We start from the raw sequence: 21039 nt of genomic DNA, 5'->3' as shown, positions 1-21039 counted from the left end.
CTACTAACATGCGATATAAGGATATTAAATTTTAATATTTATATACTACGACTTGTTTTAATGTGGAGTCACACTTTTCTTTTCTCTCCTGTTTTCTATTTGACACTATTTTTTTCTTTCTAATTCTTAATTCCAAGAGTAATAAAGAGGCTTTGGTCTTTGCACGAGTTTCTACCAACAAATCTTTGGGTCTTTCCCACATGTTTTTTTTCTATACATTTGTACACATTGTCTATTATCTGTTTATATGGGTGAGATTACTTCTAATTTCAGGTAGAGGGAGAAGAACATCAGTTAGGGACTGACATGAATTCTATCTCCTTTACTCAGACCCGAAGTACACTATCCTCAGCAGACTTGAGAATTTCAGAGAGTTTGGCGAAACCCTTACAAACAATGAACGTTGAAACTTTAGAACACTCGCCCTCGGTTACAATATCTATTTTCGACGCTCTAGCTGAAATACTGACATCCACACCCAGAACACCACGACTATCAACGACTACAGCAGTAACGCCCAACCAAAACAATAACGATAAACAGACTCTCAACGGAGTGAGTAACAGTATTACTGTAAATAGTCAGAACCCACTCACAACGTTCGCTGACGTGAACGCGTATACTAAATCTGTAAAAATCACTGAACAGACAACACCTAATGTGTTTAACAATTTGTCATTTGGGGAAACTGCTACACCGTCACTAAACACAGAAAGAGCGACAGCTAGACCTGTGAATACACCTACTCCTACTCCCACAACTCCTCTGTCCGCAAGAAAACCTTTCGCAATTAAAGTCTTGTATTCAGGAACAGATACATCCATTGACAAATCGACTGCCTCTGATTCTACTACATCTGATAAACCATCGACTGACAGCCCTATAACGGTATTTAACAAAGTGTCAGATCTTTTGTTGACTAACAACAATTTAGTGTCGTCAGAACTAACTAGCATGTTGTCCAATAATATCAACAATATTATTCAGAATATGGATAAGCGGACTAGATCTAAAATATCTGTAGATGATATGGTAAACTTACTAAGGACGTTAATTCCCCGGGCTTTAGACCTCACGAATGTAAATGACGACACAAACATTCCTGAAACGACACCTTATAGTTTGGAGGATATTAATGATACAGCAAATATTAAAGTTGGCACCGAAACCGTTAGAGATAGTAATACTACAGGTACTCTCCAGGCTGTAACGGTAGATGACAGTGTAAATAGAGCACAGACCGATATTTTCTCCTCTCTCGAAATTCTTGACACCCCTTCCCAGGCTGTAAATAATGTCGGTAGTTCACAGGGAGCTGTAAGTAGCACTTTGCCTGCGTCCAGTAGCCAGGTGACGTCTGTTGGTACCACGGAAACAATCGTAAATTTAACTTCTAATGTCTCTTCTACAACAATACCGACTAAAACGACTAGTGTTATCTCTACTACGTCATCTGGCTCTGAAGATACAGAAATGGTGAATGTAAATATACAGAATAATATACTTGGGGAATCGTCGAAAAACTCTACTAACACGAATGTACCTCTCCCATTTTTCACAAATTTCAAAGTTGTCGATTTTACTCCAAGCGACACCGAGGAGCCAGGTGAGATGTTAACGACAGTATTACAACCCTTACATTTAACTACTAAATCAATTTCTTCTTCACAAACCCCGGCCACTATTGGCCCACAAGATCCTAGCCAAGTATCACCATTCGAATTTTGGGTTCTTTCGAAAAAGGCTAGAGTTTTACAGATGATAGAAGACCTTATACGACAGCATAATGATGAAATAGCGACTGCTCCCCCTTTGACTGAGTTATTGACCCAATCTAATAATATTCCTCTGTCAAATCGTCTGACTGAAATTATAAATACGATGACTTCTACGACAGCGTTCACATCTGCCGTCAATAACGACGATATTTCTTCCTCTTCTGCTACCCCTACCGTTAGTCCTTTCCCTCTTTTTACAACGTTATCCCCACAAACTGATTCCTCTACAAACGGAAGTCCTGAAAATAACCGCACAACTGTTGTAACAACAACAGAAAGTATTGCAACACTTGAAGATGTGTTACGGACAATAAGCCAGTTTGATGTTGATTTATCTACTCGGTTTGGTACTCCTACTTCAACTACAGCAGGAATGCAAACTGAGGTGTCGGACAGTACCACATCCGCTACAACAAATCAAGAAGTAAATGAAGTGTCAAACAGATTACAACAAGACACGATACAAACCACTTTCCAAGAAAATACAGAAACCACTACCGCTATATCAAACACAGAAATAACCCAAAATATCGATACTACAACATCAATGAATTTACTGACTGAGAACCTGGAAACTGATGATAACACGACTCGAAGAGCTTCCCAAAACGAAACGAAGCAAAATCCAGTTACGATTGTTTCTAATAAGCTTATAGTATCCAATGAACCACCAAAAAAAGATTACGTTATTTTCGGAATTCTACCAAATAATACAGTGGTACGTAAAGACCCCAATGATGACATACTAGAAACAATAACAGAATCAAGCCCTTACATTGTTTACGGCGTACTACCCAATAACACAATAATACGTAGATTCCCGAATGGAACCAGAGTACCACGTGTCATGCAAAGAGTTGAGGTACTACCAATCAGTCCATGGAGTTTGAGAAACCCATACAGCCCCATCCATAACAACCCGGCCATTGTCAGACCGCAGTCTAACCCTATCCGAGTATCCACTAATATCGTGACATCCACAGTCTCCTCCAATAACGGAACGGAAAACTTAACCAACGACACTGTAAATAACCAGCAACCGATGGTATTGACTTTAAGTTCTTTAGCTTAAAGCTGCGCTAGGGGCTTATTTCACTTTCAGCAGTTTCTAGTGGGAGAATTGCGCATGCGGACATAAGCCGGACAACTGTGGATCTTTGATACATAGTTAGCTTTGCATGCTACTGCACGATAACCGCTTCCATCGACTAACACTGCAAAGCGTAACATTTTATTTCGTAATTGCAGATACCTACGACACTTAATATAAAAGATAGCAGTTCATTGGGTGTAACTACTGCCACAATTAGGCTGCCTGCTGAAAAAAGCACTGCCTCGCATGTTTTGAGTTTACGCACAACTACAATGCTACCTTCTGTTGACGAGATTCTGCTTAATAGTATATCATCGGCCGCTAAAGAGGAGATGGTCATATCATCAATGACGAGCTCAACTATCAAACCGAGAATATTAACACTGGATATCGATCCGGAGGTATAACCATTTAATTCATCACATTGTATTAATCAGTCACATAATTTACTTACTAATTAATTTATTGGCATCGAAACCATTTATTAAACATTGTAGTGGTTAGAAATAATACATGGAGTCATTATTAGTTTCGGTATCATTTTTTCCAAACTCTGGTAAAGGTAAGTGGTGAGTTGGTGGCAGTACATGTAGCTGTTGTGAATTCATTGTAGCTATGATCACAAAATACTATTTTACAGATTGACGTAATAATAATTCCATTTAATCCACTTTACAGACAAAACAAATACGAACTGAAAAGCCTTTGGATGGAAATGGTGGAGCCGTATTTAAATTTATACCAATAGACGAAGTAACTGCGGCTCCACAAGATACCAATGTACTAAAGTTGGCTTCAACCAAATCACCATTAACAACCAGAACTAGAACAACGGATTCAACTGCTTTTACTGAAGTAAATACAGGAATGCCGCAAATTCTGACACGTTTAGGAAATGACGAGCAAACTACTACAGTTCAAATGACAGCCGGTACTCCAATTGCTACTACATCAGAGACAGCGTTCACAAATATTGTTACAAATCCAGCAATTTTCACTACTCGGCCAATAGCTACATTTGTAACTTGGTTGCCATCTACGACACCTGAACCAACCACAACGTTTGAACCTATTACTACTACCACTACTACTATTACAACACCAGCACCAACAACAACAATTTCAACAACAATTGCGCAAACGACAACTTCAGTTCCTACAACTGTGACATCATTATCGTCAGTCACAACTGTAGAGGAAGAACGCAAATACCAAGAAGACATTAAACTTCTTCAAAATTTGCTACAGACGGAACGAACTGCTAAAAATTTAAACGTTTTCACCAGCAACAATCAAATACCTGTTGACAGTACAACAGTGAGAACTACTAATATAGGAACAACTAAAAAAAGTCAGGAAACGAAACTTCTTGAAGCAATATTGGCTGCTAATACTAAAAGTCCAAGTACAATTTCTATACCCAATATTAATGGAAATTTAAGAATCAATGCGCAAACTACTACATCTCGGTCAATTGAAGACGATATAAGACAGTTCGAAGAAGACACTAAACTCCTAAAGGCACTTTTGGCTGCTACTGGACAAAATCCAGCTAGTTTAAATATACCTTCACTGGACAACTTGAATATACCGACTAGGCCTACGGCTATAACTCCACCTATACCACCAACCACATCTACCCCACCATCACCACCAACAACAACTATAAAAACGACAACTACAACTAGAATTCAAACAACAACCATCTCAATTGACGATGAAATAAAAAAGATAGCAGAGGAGGCTAAACTTTTACAGGCACTGTTACAAGTAAACGGTCAGAACACTGGCAACACAAACGTTCCGATTATCTCAGGGGTAACTTCAAATGTCCGAATTGCATCTAACCCTCAGACAACGTCTGTAGCATCTAATCCAACTACACCAGTGAATGTTCGTCCAGTGTATACGTCAAGGACAACTACGCCTCCTTCTCCTGTGTTTACAAATATTCCTAGTCCTGTGTTGACTACATTCCAGCCTCAAGTACCAGTTACCACAGAAGAGATCGGTATAACAACAACGCTGCGGTCTAAGGCGAGAAGAAGGTTGCCAACAACAACCACCAGAGCTACCACCGTGGCTACTGCTCGCCGTGTACCTGCGTCTAGATATACGGTGACTACTGAGATTCCTAGTACTTCTACGTTCTCGGACGAAGAAGATTTGGCCTTTTTACAAAACTTGGTAAGTTTTAATGACAATAATTATTTAGTTTTGTTTTATAAGATATTGGTGCACTTATTTAATTTATCGAATGAAACATACACATATTTTAAAACTGATACTTTAACATACCGCCTAATAATAATTATATAATAATAATATCTAATTCTATTAATATCTAATAATATCTTATTTTATTTCCAGAAATCTGTACTTAATACAAACACCGGTAACGAAGAACCCGAAGCACAATTAGCAAATCGTATCATTGCTCTAGCCGTAGAAAGAAGTTTGAACGAGATTCAGTCCAATAAACAAGCTAATGTAGGCCGCACAGGAAAGAACATAAACACTACTCCTCCTTACATACCATCTACGACAACTACGACCACTACTACGACGACTACTACAACTACCCAACGACCAATAACAACAACTATCAACGAAAATACACCATCATTAGAAGAAGACATTAAGCAATTTCAGGAAGACACAAAACTATTACAGGCACTCATAAAAGCAACGGGACAAGATCCATCAAAATTTAACATTCCAACACTACCAAACATACCTTCGATAGAGAATGTGAGTCCAAAACTACCGTCTGGAGCCACTGATGACTTGAAATTACTATCAAATCTGTTTGCTATGCCTTCACCGCTAAATGAACAGTTCGATACTTTAACTCGGAAACCTAGTGCTAAACCAAGTGTTGCTACGGCCGTCCCTATGACGGCTAGACCTTTCGGTGCGAAGATAGTTGTTAAGGACAACCTCAAGAATGAGCAAGATGATGCAAAATTGTTACAAACTTTGATCAAATTGCAGGGTGTACAGCAGACCGAGACGCAGAGAACTAAACTAGCTATTACAGGTGATTTTTACTATGAGTTGTACTCTAATACTTACTAAGTGTTATGTATCAGCAAGCCATACTTTGTGATTATTGTACAATCGAAAAGTTTTATGAGACCATAATGACAGTTCCAATTGCGTTATAATTTCATTTTACAAAACGTTTCGTTAATTGTCATTAGAAATTATAATAAATATATAAATTAGAAAGTTGATTCCTGTGAATAATAATCTTATTATATTATAATTTTTATAAAAAATATTCCAGGACAATCAAGTGATGAGGCACTGCAAAAGTTACTGCAGCAGGTGAAGCCAACAAATATGATGTCGGAGGCGACTAAAACTCCCGCGTCAGTTAGTACAGAGTATGGGAAGAGTAACGATGCACTACTAGCAGCTTTGCTCAAGGAGCAAGGCTTTGGGCCAACCACGGCAAGTTCTTTGGATGAGCAACTACGACTCGCTGTTAGTTTCTTTTCTCTCCTTTCTTCGAAGAACGTAGCCAGATAATTTTATTACTTTTTTATAAAGTCAGTATCCATAGACTATATGGTTTCTGGTGCAATTGTTATGTTGTCTTGACGGATCACTTTCAGCCATTGACTTACAATTATAAGTCAATGCTTTCAGCATAAGTTTTTTGGAAGATATGCAAATTGCGAACGGCTCTGTTGATTTTGTATACTATAAAATCACATGTTTTATGTACATTTTTCCATTGAACGCATTTTCTTTATCGCGTTTTTCTGGCTACGTTTGTGATACTATGTTTCACCTGGAACCCATTCTTGCATGTACATAACCTGAAACACGTAAACCTTCAGTTTCATGATATCATCAAAGTTAACAGCATGAAACGCTTCTCGTTCATCTTTGACTTCTCTTTATCTATCTTCTTATTTTCTATACTTAATATTTAGTACACTTAATTGAACTTTAGAAGTTATATTTCCTCACTAAAAAATTTATTTCAATATATAAATATAAATGAATACTAGAACTAACTTAACGTCGTAGGCTTTACTCAACCAAGTGGTAGTGACCCCGAAGACTAGAAGAACGACAACACCGCTGCCGCCGCCGCCGCCGCCACAACCACCGTCGGCGCCTGCCAGAAGACCAATCTTGGATGGTCTAGCGTGGCTCTGGCAACAGTGGAGAGAAACCGATCCAGGACCATCAGCATCAAGGCCAAATAGACGGCCAGAAGCGTCCCCAGGTCCATCAGTCGCGTCTTCAACAAGTAACAGAGTCAACTGGTTTGGTTCTGGACCATTCATCGGAAATGCGGACGACAGACCGACGTCAAACAGAGTGGGTTTCTCTTCAATTTTGCTTAAACTCAGTGATTGGGGGTGAGGTGTTGGACTCAGAACTTGGATTAAATATTTTTCTAGAGTGATATTGACTTGTTCCTATTTAATCTAAGTCTGACTTTTGCTAAATCCTGGGGTGCAAGGGGTGGAGTTATTATAATAAATTGTCTATATTGTACATAATACTTGTCCATATTAGGTGTGAATTTAATGATATTACTTTTTCTTTAAGATTTTTATGTACGTTTTATATTTATTAAAGGTATTGGCTAGGATGGCTTGTATATACCGTTGTGTGCCGTAAAGCTACTCATTTAATAAAATACATTTTATTTACGGAAATGGTTTTTTTTAAATTTGATAATATCTTTCTTTCTTGAAAAACTAATCTTTTGCACATACTTGTGGTTTCTGTAAATGTCTAGAGTCTATCTTTTTTGAAGACGGAGTTACATGACATTTGCACGCAAAATAGGCGCTTTGTCGTCGAGTTGCGGATATCAGCCCGTTGCACCAAGTACCAAGTACCAACATGACATTTGTAGGGTTGCCAGTTTTCATAAAATTTTAAATAGTTATGTGGTTGTTGTCGATAATTTTATCGATAGTTTGTGAAAGAAGATAAAATTTTGCCAAAAATGCATGAATTGTGAAGGTTTCGACGTTCTAGTGATTACTAATTGCGTTATTGCCTTCTTCATTCTTATTTTGACAGTTAGCCTAGTAATATTGAGATCAATTTTTATTCATGTACATTTTAACAAGAACAGCCGGATTTGGTTATCTACATAGAATTAAAATGAAAAACTTTAAAATATGTCTATTCTTTGTATTTTTCATAAACGTAGTTCTAAATATAGTGTACGTATATGTATCAACTTAGAAAAATTGACAATTTAAATGAACTTGTGCTCTGTAATTGAATGAATAATGGGTCGAGGATGTTTCTAATGAAACAAGTCCGGCTATTTATTCCATAACCGTGTCCAATATTCAGTCGATAGTCGAATATTAATCGACTGCAATCACTAGCTATCATTTTACTCCGTCATCAAAAAAGATAGACTATAGGTAGGTACTATTTACGAATTTTCAATGCACAATAAAAACTGGACTCACTTTAATAATCTTCTCTTCTTCGTGTAACTTATCATGCGTATTTTACTAGACATGGTTAAAGTTATTGTCTGATTTGATGTATTTTTAACATGAGAAAGACAAAAAGGAAGGCTTTTTGAGCCAATTTACCGGTAAACCGTAGGAAAATACTGTATTGACTTGAGTTTTTCCTAAATATTAAAACACTAGTATTTTACTTCCTTATCGGATACAACAATGTTTCTTTCTAAACTAAAGTTAAATTTATAGATCTTAAAATTATTTTATTATTTAAGAAGGCATACCACTTCAGGTTGTTAGTTGACGACTCCTGACTTTAACCATACGTTATTTACATTATTGTCATTTTAAACGTCTATACATTAATAATTAATTTAGTGATTTCACTTTAATTATTGTGTAACTAAAAATAATTACTATGTAACACGTTTTCTAATTGGTTCTAACAGAAAAACATGGAAAAATTTATATATCTCCAAAAACTTTGCCTTTCTGGTCAGTACAACGAAAAGTTGAAACTTGCGTACCATAAAGGAAAAATATAAATTCTCGTGTTCGGGAATGGGAATACATTTTAAATCGATTTCAACCAAAGTTACACAAATCGATTACAAAGTACTTAGAAATGTGGAAATTTGCTAGATTATAGGATAGAATAGAATAGAATAAGCTTTATTGCACACAAAATAATAAGCAGTGACAATACAAAAAAGATAAAACATAGTTAAAGGTACAATCGGCGGCCTTATCGCTAGACAGCGATTTCTTCCAGGCAACATTACAAATTATTACGGAGTTTTAGGTGAAGGGCAGTTAATGGTGCACAAAGCAGCTAAACGATGTACAAATTGAACCGCATACTTTCTCAAACAAACTTCACAAAAACGTACTACGTATATATTATAACATACTTACACATTGCTACATATCAACTTTTAAATAAATTCCTACTAATATGTAGCTATACTATATAGGCAGCTATATAAATACTGCTATGGTAACCACAAAAACAAAGTTTCCGGGGTACAGCTCCACTTTCCTATATACTAGCTGCTCAATTAAACAACAATCAATAGTGTCAAACTAGAAAATAATCTTTTTGAAAATTTGTTACATAGTGATCAAAGAAAAAATAGTCAGCAGTAGAACACATGGTTCTTGTCAGGAAATAACTACTAATACCCTTTATTAAAGCCTATTTTGATTTTGATTTAGAGTGCTCACATTAAAGGAATTGTACCAATTTTGTATTTACAAGGGTGCCAACAGACACCTCGTCTTCTTTCTATTTCTAAATTTCATTTTTTTTAATCGTCTTTCTCATTTGTATTGCAAAGTTTATAATTAATATTGAACATCACGATGTTTTACTATTATGATGTTAAATTTTTATTATTTTGAAATTACTCCACTAGTTTGTTTTAAGATCGAAACGAAGAAAAATTCCATTGATCCCGCTGGATTCGAGCCAGCGCCTTCAGCATAACGTGCTTGATCGAATTTGTCTAGTGTTCCATCTTTATATCAATAATTATCTTTCTTATTTGCAAATAAAGTTTTTATTTCCATTTAAAATTGGTACAATGCTTTTGTAAGTAATGGGTGTATTTAAGTTCATTTTCTGTAATATTTACGTGTGTGTTGTATATAATACTATGTGTGTGTGTGTAAAATAATTACAATGGTGAGTATAATAATTACGATTGGATTAACATTTGCCCTGCCATTTAACAAGTTGACATGTATTTAGTGATAACTAAAATGTATAATTATTCTTTTAGATTAATTTTGAAACATCCATTAAAACAATATATAGATACGTAGACAGTAGATTTAAACCTGAATTAATTGTACCACTCTTAGTAACGTGTTTAGTTAGCAAGGAAATTTATCGCTAGCGGTTAGTTTATTAGAACCTACCTTGATGTTAACATCTGTCGATGTGTTAGCTTACTTGGATACTAACTTTTTGGTCTGGGACTATTAAATGTAATTATGTATATATAAAGGGGATTTTTTTTTAAATGACTGATAATGATGATAACTGAAATAACATTTGTAAGAAAATAACAACCTTGCAGGACTATTTATAATACTAACATCATAAACAAGTTTTGTTCCATTTTTTTTTAGAAAATACAATAAATTTATCGAGTTCTTAGGTTTTCGCAATTGTTACACATAGGAAATGAAACTATCTTTCCGGATTTAAGTCGGGTATATTTGTTTTTTCAAACCAACCAAAGTTTCGGGCACTTTAAAGGTTCCATTGTTGACTGAGGTGGTTGATTTGTAAAACGTATGCAGCGTAAATTGGAATGTTCATGGTAAAATTAAAAATAAGGTATTTAATTAATAACTTTTGTAACTATAGTGAAAAAATAGCTTGGTTTGCATTAATATTAGACATAACTGGTTGATGACTGTACCACCTCAGTCAACCGTGATCTTGGGACCTGTAAAGGGCTCGAAACGTTGGTTTGTTTGAAAAAACAAATATACTTACGCGATTTAAATATGGAAAAATAGTTTCATTTCCTACAATAAATTTACCAAAAATAAACTTTTATTTTACTTATTTTTATATGTATTTTTTTGTATGTGTGTTTGTAATTCCCGGAGAAATCGGAATACATACATAGAGACGAAAGTATAACCTCCTCCTTTTTTAAGTCGGTAAAAAACATAACTGAGGCGCGGTCCTTGTTGGAATTCCATTTTTTTTTAATTTGTTATCATTGTCTTATTTCGCACCGCGATAATGGCGAAGGAAAATGTTATAATTGAACTAATTTGCCATTTTGATATTGTAGTTAGTTTTAAAAGTGAAAAAAAATTGCGTTTCCTTATTTTTGGCGGTAAAGTTAAAAATGTTAATGATTGGTAACCGATTTCAAAAAGGAAGAGGTTCTCAATTCGTCTGTTTTTGTTGTATGTGTGTTCCGCGATAACTCGGGATATCGGCATTTGCGAATCGATTTCGATGATTCTTTTTTTGTTGGAAAGAGGATACCTCAGTATTGGTCCCATTTATATTTGAAGGGAATATTCCACATCTAAGGGTGGCAAACGAGGGGATGAATCTGGTTTCGCACACTTTCCGGTAACCGATTTCAATTAAAACTTGGCAAATAAATGTAATTCCACCAACTTTTGAGGTCGGTTTTTTTAATAGTACATTTATATTATGAAGATCGATTCAAGTGGTTACGACGACTTTTTGTATCGATTTTTTTTGATATTATCAAGTGACGGGACGAACAAGTCGTGCACCTGATCGTAATTTACACGCCTATTCATAACGATTGCAGTGCACTGCCACTGCGCCCGTCACCCTGAGTCACAAGTTGACAAGTCCCATGTGCCTGTAATTTCACCATCACCCTTACCCCTCAAAACCGGAACACAGTAATGCTGACACTACTGCTTGGTGGCAGAAATAGGTAAGGTGGCAGTACTATCCTGGATGAACTCTTTCACAAGGAGCTCTACAAATGTGCAAAGCGTCTTCCCCGATGAGCCCCGTCCCTTTTCATGTAGGGTCACATAGTATCACACAGAGTTATCAGCGTTTAGAATCAATCTATATCAATATATCAATAGAATTCAATCTATTGAATTTTTTTTACGAAAGTAATATGTGATGAATTGTTAAAAGTCACGGAGCAAAAAGTGTTGTTAATAATGTTAGTAATATAGTCCTGCAAGTATGTTAGTATTTTACAAATGACCTTGTATTATATTAATATATACAGTGTCTTATATTTTCTTAATACCCAAATTTTTAAGCAAATTATACATTCACTGCAGACATGGTTCAAGCACGGTATAAAGAAATATTTTTATAATATAACGAAACATAGCACTTTTTGTATATGATTTTTTAAGTATATAAACAGTAATTATTATTAACTGCCTCCGTGGCCGAACGGTTACCATGCCGGACGCAGAGGTCCCAGGTTCGATTCCCGGGCTGGGAGAAATATTTGTATGGCCTACATTTATTTCTCTCGTGAATTTGGGTGTAATATGTGGTTGTCTATGTGTGTGTCCATGGCATCCGCGACACAGGGTTTCCCTAGTGCGGGGCTATGTTGCGTGTGTACGTTATTGAGTGTGTACGTTATTAATTATGGTCTACCACAAATGAATGCGGTTTGGTTCAGATAATTGGCCTGAAGCTTTACACGAATGGTACAATCATTTTTTAATCAAGTTAAGTTCAAACGCGAGTTCAGCTTCTACATACTATGAAATAATAAACATCATATAACATAGATACCTCTGGAGCCCCCAAGAGCAGTAATATCAGAGCAGGCACCTGGTCGAGGGCAGCTGGTGTCAGCTGCTATTAATGTCACGAGGGCATTTTCGCAGTTCCTGGGAGCTGCCATACAGGTGAGACCTAACTGATTTTACATGGTCGCTTGTTGTGGTATGAAAGATGGCTTAGTGACCAGGATAGAGAGAAGGGTGCTTCCATGGTTTGTTCATGAATGAAATAATGAATGTTGGTAGATTGACAGCACCAAATAGAGCTAATGTGGATGGAGGCTTGGGGAAAGTTAGACCTGGGTTTACATATCTCAATCAGATTGGGGATGTCCTTAAAACAGGGTTAAAAGTACGAAGAATAAACGGGCATGTATGAAGAAACTGTTGAGAGTGGAGTAGGCGAAGGAGGTTTGTCGGGAGCGTAGCAGTAGGGGGTTCATAGCCCTTGTGGTCTCGGTGGGAGACAGACGTGATGATATGTCAAAATTTTTAAAATTCGCGGTATTTTTCCGTACACTCAAATTCAGACAGTACCCTAGGGAACCCAAGTTTTGTACTTGGTGCTGTAAAATAAATGTTGTCCGTTTTGACGTACTGTTTAAGTTTCGTTTAAAAACTAATGTAAAATTTTTGCTTGAGACAAAAGTTACCTGAGCTCTTTAGAAGTTACCTGACTTCAATTTGTAATTACGTAAATCGTATAAAAATTTTGTAAAAATTTCAGATTTTGTGATTGGACAACGTTTTGTAAGTCGTAGTAATGATTAACTAATTTCAATCATACTCTAACTTTGTATAACATTAATTTTTAATCAAAATATTCGGTCATTTAATTCAATATTAACTAATGTTTAACATAACTATATTCTTTCATGTTATATTAATTACTACATCAATAATGAATATGCTTCTGTCGTATGTTTATTTGTGAAATTGAAACAATTTGATTTTATTACAAAATCGATTCAAGGTGCAACATCTGCCATCTAGTGACCATAATGTGAACTTGTTTTATTTTATTCACAGGGTGCTGCTAAAACTGTTCAGAACGTGTTTCGAGCGGGGCAGCGCGTAGCGACAGATGCTTATGCGACGGGCTCCGGTTAGGGCATTCTGTATAAAGCCATGGACTGAAACTTTTGCGAAAGTGTCATAAGTACGCACTATGTGTTGCGAGTGCTCAATGTATATAGCTGATTTTAGGTAGAATATTGTGTAAAAAAATTAATACTTTTATTTAGGATTTCAAATGACTTGATTATTTTTCAATTTGCTATATTAGATTTTCTTTAAATTCAATCCGCTTGCGTTTTTCATAGATGATGCCCGTTGATCTAGAACCTTATTGTACTAGTCAAATATTAATTTGCATTGCAAAAACCGAAAAGGTGTTTATAGTGTCGTATCAATAATTTTATGTATTTAGTACATATTATTAACAAAGTAAATTCTAAAGAAGCCTTAAAAATTCAGCAACAAAATTTAATAAAGCAAATTGAAAAATTGAATTGAAAATTAATTTCTACCATGAATTAAACTCTAGATAATCACATACAAGTCAACATTTAAATACTTTAAAACTTGCCTCTTTCTGATTCCTTATATGTTCCTTAGACAAAGAGGTGGGAAACAATTTCTCCACGGGATGTAGTTTTTACCGAGTCGTTAGATCTGGTATGGTTATATAATTCAAATGTATAAAATGACTAGTAACTTTGTTCTGTCTAGAAATATGTAATTAGGATATTCAAATGGACAAAATTACAATAACATATGAAACAGTTATGGATCAGAATTGCGTTGAGTGTGCTTTAAACCATTAATTCATACAGCATAAGTCTACAAATTTTTTGAACATGCAATATAAAGAATCAAAGCCTCAATAGCACGCCTTGGGTGACCCCAATGTCGTATGTAGGATAGCGTCAGTAACTAAAATGTATCACCTTTACAAGAAATCTTTTTTTATAAGTTTTTCCTTTATACTAAAAATTTGTAATATACGAGGGTTATCTTCCACAATTTGTTCAAGATATGCACTGCTCAAAAATGTATAGGGTTCAAATGCATATGAAAATTCATATGTATTATTATATCTCAAGGATTTTTTATGAGTCTATAAAAAAACTTTGTTGACATCTTTAGGAATAATAACAAATACATAAATCTCTATATTGCTCCATTTGTATGTCACTAATATCATCCGAAGTAGGATTTAGGCAAAGAATGTGATGTTAGTACTATTTAAAATTTATTGTTTTAATCATGTAAATAATCAATGTATATTTCTTATTAATTTCATAAACTTTCGTCTTTCTTTTCAATAACTTTAATTATTTCAAGGAAATCGAATTGTTTTATAAAGTCCCTTCTTATTATAAAGAGGAACCATATGCACTCCTTTACGACTAAAATCATTTAATTTTGATATCATGCTATATAAAACTATGATATCGTATCAGCTGATGTAAAATAACACTTCGTCTTTTAACATTGTATCAGTAGGTGTAAAAAATCACGTTGTAGGAGTTGATATCAAAATTAAATTGGAGTCCAATATTTAAATTCAAAAGCCTATTAAAAAAAATGGTACAACCATTCGAAAAGACAACTTTATTAATATAACACTAAAACCTTATTGGAGCTAAAATTATAATTAAGCTTAGTCTAAGAATCTTCTTACTTAAGTGATACTTAACTACATGTGCCATTTACGCACGTGCTTGAACTAGCTTTCTTATCTGCTTCTATTTATTTATTTAACGTGGCAAATATTATTTTGTTAACATGATGCTGAATTTAAAATAATGATTAAGTCAATTTCATTCAATGTAACCAAAGAATGCATCTTTGGGTGTAAGATTGATAGGTTGATAGATATATGAACAAAATATGAAATAAATAGGGTAATAATACGACGGACAACCTTAATTGATCTTAAACTAGGAAATGCCCGTACTATAAGCACCAAAATAAAAAATCAAATCCCGAGGTCATTTCTCCGAACCCCCTAACCAGAACCAAACTAAGCAACCCACATATTTAACCAAAGCCATATGGTAATATCAAAATGGAATAAAAGTTTAGTTTCGTGAATGTATTTGTATTTTTTTGTTTTTGTATACATATCTATGTATTTTTATATAACGAAGAAATAAGAAAACTTTTACATACAAGCTGTTTGAAAATATCTATCAATGTTATCGATGAAATTGACTGGGAATTTTATTTTTAATTTGCATTAGCTGTACAACTTTTCACTGCCTCTAGTATAAAGGTCATTAATTTAAGAATTTAGTATAATTAAACTTGGTAAATTACTAGATTGATTTTGCCACTGCTAGGTTTTGTTAATATCCTTTTATAGATAATACTTGTAGTCTGAATGCTATAGAATCTTATTATTACAATCTCAAAAAAGAAATGATTATAGATATCAGAGATATTGCAATTTTCCTTCTTGTGCTATTCTAAAGTTTTTGTATTCTTGAGGCGTTATATTCTAGATTATTATTCTTTAATTCTCTATTTTTATATAACATTAAAAAGAATAACTGTGAATTGCGCCTCTGTAACTTTAGCTTTTTACTTTTTATACTTGCTTGAGTGGAGTGTAAGAAATAAAACCAATTTATGAATTGACGGAAATTTTCTTTTTTTTTATAACCCTTTATATGATATATTTATAGAAATATTAAGACAGCTATAGAAGTGCTGAACTCAAATATCTTTATTTCATTGGTAAACAAATTACACGAAAACGTCACAAAGATTACCTAAAATCTACTGTTCATTCGAAAGGCGTCACTGAGAAAGAGAGTAAGAAACTCTAAGGGTTGCCTCTTCGTATAACATATTTCTACACATTTATCATTAACAATATTTATTTGAAATGTATATTATAATTCGAAACAACTAACAAGAGCTAAACGAGCAAACTACCAAGATTTTTCGTAATTTTAAGCTGTATAACTTTTAATATTAAGTTTTTATTTTACTATTATAATATTAAACCTCGTAAATGGCAAGTTTGGAATATAAAGCCTATTAGAGCAGCGTATACGTTGCATCTTAATTGTATTGATGACTTTGTAAAGACGCTGTCTCCTCGTCCTAGCGTCGTATATCTCATTACTGAGGGTCGTGACTACCCCGCGGAAACAACTATCAAGCACGCTTTGCCATCTGTGGCGGTCTTTGGCCCATGCCGAGAGCCTATATCCTGTTGGACTATGTTGTGGGATAGCGACCCCTTGGAAGTTTACCGTCGATCCTTCCGGTGACCATTAGTTGTTCGAGGTTGTGCACTTCTGTCCTGGCAATGTGATCGAAGAAATCAAGTATCCGGTGGACAGCGTAACGTGAAGTAACGCTAACTAATGTACAAATATTATTGAGCAGCTAATTTCAAACTTCAATCATTCTTTAAATATAATAATTATTCTTACGTAATTCGACCTTGCCTGTCCATAGAAACTTTAAACATTTGGTACATATTATTTTATGTTATTTAATGGCGTCGATGATTCGAATCCCTGAGGCTGCTGTACCAATGAATTAATTGTCTGAGTTGTGTAAATTTGTGAATGCATTAATAGATACCTCTCGCTAACGGTGAAGAGTAACAAACTTCCAGATGACATAGAAGTGTCCAATAATGTCTATAACGAGATTGGAGAATGGATTTGTCTCTTTATATAAAAGTCAAACAAATGTTTCTCACGTGTTTTATGGTAAGAATGCTCCAACTCCTGTCCTCCAACACATATTGAAAGTTTAATTTCATTAATTTGCTCGAAAAAAACAATCAGGTACCGAATAAAATGTAACAAAATACAGTAAATTTACGTCTCACTGCAATGGGACTTTAAAAGAAAAGTACTTTAAATATAATATATTATAATATAATATATAGATAAGGATACATATTGACCTGACTCCGACTTTTCGTGGTATATTCATGCCGATTGCCGATCGTCTCTACGTGGGGCGCACTATAAGTTTCCGGAATGAATTACAACAAAATACTACAAATGGTCAGAAATTAATTTATTGTTTATCAAAATATTATCCGTTAGCGGTAATGCACTTTCTCATACGAATGAACCAATTTTGAAAACATTTGTGCCACTCCTTCGTGACAATCTCTGAAACATATTTTTCATACTCATTGACAGCCTCTTCAGGTGATGAAAATCGTTGTACCAGTTACGCAACTGGTACTTAATTTTTGGAAATAAATAAAAATCACAAGTCTGGCTCATAAGGTCAACGTTGTTTATCTTCAAAAATACATTTGTCTGTCTGGCCGTGTGAGAACTGGTATTATCGTGGTGCAAGATGATACGGCGTTTACGGTTATTTTTACGGAGTTTGTCAATAACTTCCGGCAAGCAAATGGTCATGTACCAATCACTATTCAAGGTACAACGATTCTCTAAAGCAACAGTAGCCACACGTCCAGTTTTGTTAAAAAAGAAGCATACATCCGCTGTTACTACTGTGGTATATTGAATCTGGTAAGCATGGCATTGCACCAAGTGATGCGATCCGTTTTATGAGCCTCAGTCAAATTGTGTGGGATCACCGAGAGCACAGATTTTTCACACCCAAATGTTTGTGTAGTATTGATTGTATTTGACCCATGCCTATGCCTAAAGATGCCCGAATCTCATGGTATGTCACATGCCTGTCTGTTTTGATCATATGGCGCACAGTATCGATGTTTTTGTTGTTCACAGCAGTGGATGGGCGACCATCACGAAATTCGTCACTAGAATTCACATGACCGCGTTTGAATTCTGCAAACCAGCTATAAATAGTCGTCTTGCATGGTGCTTTATCGCCAAAAGCAGTTTGAAGCCGAGCGAAGCTCCGCTGAGCTGTTAAATTACACTTAAAGTTGTAGAAAATCATACTACGAAAATTTTCACAAGTTAAATCCATGGTGATGTAGACAACCAATTTCTAAAATGACGCCACAATGTAAAAACAAGTGACAGTCAGATGAAACTAACTGTATTCAACAACCAAAGAGTTCCATTTTGAAATGTTGTGATTACTTTTAAAATATTGTTTATGTAAGTGGCCAGTTCCGGAAACTTATAGTGCGCCCTATGTATAAACTTGTAATAGATCTGTCGTCCAATTTGGACTTCGGCTGATAAATAGAATCAATGGCCGAAAATACAACCAGGAAGCTTGGCATCCTTATCAAAGGTGAGTCGTTACTTCACACCAAGACAGGTGCTTCAGCTGGCCGGTCATTCACCGGTATCGACTGCTTTAAGTTGCGATCGTATAGCAAACTATAGTCGTCTATGTACACGAGCTCAAGCAGTTGCGACTGCTTCGGGCAGTTTGCGGCGCGGTGAAATTTCATCGTGCGGTCAAGCAGTCGCCAGGTATACACTAACTGCTCGAGCTGTCGACTACTCTCACGCTACCTCGCGAGTTACCCCGCCCGAGCTCTTCGTTCCACGTCACGCGTGCCTCCCGCCCGCTCGCTTCTTGTTTTGTTTATTGAGCAAATTTTACGACGTAGATTGTGACGCGCTAAGTCTTATTTCCGAAAACAAGTTATTAAATTCTCCATGGTCATTTCGTAATTCCAATATGGGATGAACGCACAATTTTCTATTTCTACACTGCCGCCGTCGTCATCTGAGCAAAAGTAGCAGTAGTAGTGCTTCTTCCTCAAAATCCATGTTGCTACTGATTTGAATGAAATTGAAATTGTGACTTGTAGAGCAGTCGATACCAACTGTGTTTCTTTTGTTGATATCAACTACTCCAGCAGTTATCAATGGCAGCCTCAAGCTGTTGACTATGATTTAAGGAGCGGTCAGTGTATGTTCATCACTGGCTAACTGCTCGAGCAGTTTCTGTATGGCCACCCTAATAGCTCTTAGTAGCAGTCGAGCACCTTGTGAAAGTGTTCATCCAGGGAAGTACATACTACCTTATTTATTTCTGCCGCCAAGCAGTAATGTTAGCTACTGCGTTCCGGTTTTGAAGGGTAAGGATGCTGGTGAAATTACAGGCACATGGGACTTGTCAACTTATGTCTCATGGTGACAGGCGCAGTGGCGGCGCCCCTCAGATCTTTGCGATTTAAAGCCCAGAGTGGCACCGCAAGTGTTATGTACAGGTGTGTAGCTTACCACCAAACACACGATTTGTTCGCCCCGCCACTTGATATTATAAAAATAAGTCAGGTCGTGTATGAAATACTGCTACCGCCTACGGGATGGTTCTGCAAACTATCAACTGACCACCTTGGATTCTGTTGAAAAGTATGACAAGAGGATTATAGGTGACTCGGATTTAGAAGAGGCGAAGGTGAAGATCATAGAATACCGCCGTTACGTTGCCTGCATCGATATTCTGCAGGATTATATCACGGAGAGTGTGCGCTGGAATTGCACGATTTAATTCCGCCTTCCCCTTTCTATGATCGGGGGACTACACGTTCCACCCCCAAGCTGTGGATGTTACATATGTATGTGGGGAACGGCTATGGAATAGCATTCTTTTAGCACCGACCTATTCCCTGAATGCTATAACCTGTAAAATTTCATGTTCTTACCTTAATTTAAGATACTATGTTATTTAAAAGGAATGAATACTTATAATTGATTCTTTCGGTCTAATCGGTATCATTAAAGTGCAGGATTTTTTTTACGTTTGTTCGGTTCGATTCTTGGATGAGACAAAATAACTTTTAAAAAGTCTTTAAATGCAGTATTACTAACTTAAATAAATGTCTCCATGAAGCAAATATCCTATCTACAATATTTAACGGACTTTCCCGCCATATCTCATAGCCATGGGACATCCTGCACAACTGGCAAAGCTTTATTTGCACTTAAACTTTTAATTTTGGCTTATTCCCAATTGTCACCACTGACTTTGTTCCCACTGGCGACAATTGGGCATTACAAAGACTGTCCAAAGTTGTTATTGAGTTGTGGATTGTACTGTTTTCATTAAAATTCAGATTATAACATTGTACAGAGACTTCAATCTAAATTTACTATTTAATTTACAAGTTTTTTTGTCGACTAACTTGTAAAGGCAACCGGTTAACATATTTTTTTTGTCCAACAATTCGTTTTTTTAATTAAACGCAATGTATTTTGTTGGATTTATTGCAAATAAAAACCATGCTTTTTTATCAATGCCTCTACCATGAGATTACAATGACAGACTAGCGACCCCGTAAAATATTTGTACGCAAAATGTTGTTTCTTCTTGTGACCGCTAGAGGCGCTGTATAATTTGCCATACAAAATTGTGTAGTGATTTATGCGGTCACTAGCGACAACTGTCACAGTAAGCTCGTGGTAGAGGCACTGGTTCCCTGTATTGTGGGTACCAGAGAACACTCATCAATGTGTAGGTTTGTCCATAACATGTTCGCAGACTGCAAAAT

The 21039-nt window shown here is 35.7% G+C and overlaps 1 protein-coding gene across 1 annotated transcript in view; it reads left to right on the top strand.

Moving 5' to 3' along the window:
- Positions 1 to 15958, top strand: part of LOC113235414 (mucin-3A-like) — a 241241-nt gene extending 225283 nt beyond the window's left edge. The window contains exons 9-17 of the mRNA XM_026471095.1: positions 274 to 2823; positions 3027 to 3272; positions 3550 to 5058; positions 5242 to 5622; positions 5866 to 5911; positions 6161 to 6360; positions 6913 to 7209; positions 12609 to 12728; positions 13632 to 15958. Coding sequence (XP_026326880.1) covers positions 274 to 2823; positions 3027 to 3272; positions 3550 to 5058; positions 5242 to 5622; positions 5866 to 5911; positions 6161 to 6360; positions 6913 to 7209; positions 12609 to 12728; positions 13632 to 13712 — 5430 coding nt within the window. The 3' untranslated portion in view covers positions 13713 to 15958. The remainder of the gene's footprint in view (positions 1 to 273; positions 2824 to 3026; positions 3273 to 3549; positions 5059 to 5241; positions 5623 to 5865; positions 5912 to 6160; positions 6361 to 6912; positions 7210 to 12608; positions 12729 to 13631) is intronic.
- The last annotated feature ends 5081 nt before the right edge of the window (positions 15959 to 21039 follow it).

Source organism: Hyposmocoma kahamanoa, unplaced genomic scaffold, assembly GCF_003589595.1.
Source record: "Hyposmocoma kahamanoa isolate Upper Pololo Valley unplaced genomic scaffold, ASM358959v1 87, whole genome shotgun sequence".
Classification (NCBI taxonomy): domain Eukaryota; kingdom Metazoa; phylum Arthropoda; class Insecta; order Lepidoptera; family Cosmopterigidae; genus Hyposmocoma; species Hyposmocoma kahamanoa.
This window is presented reverse-complemented; position numbering and strand designations above follow the sequence as displayed.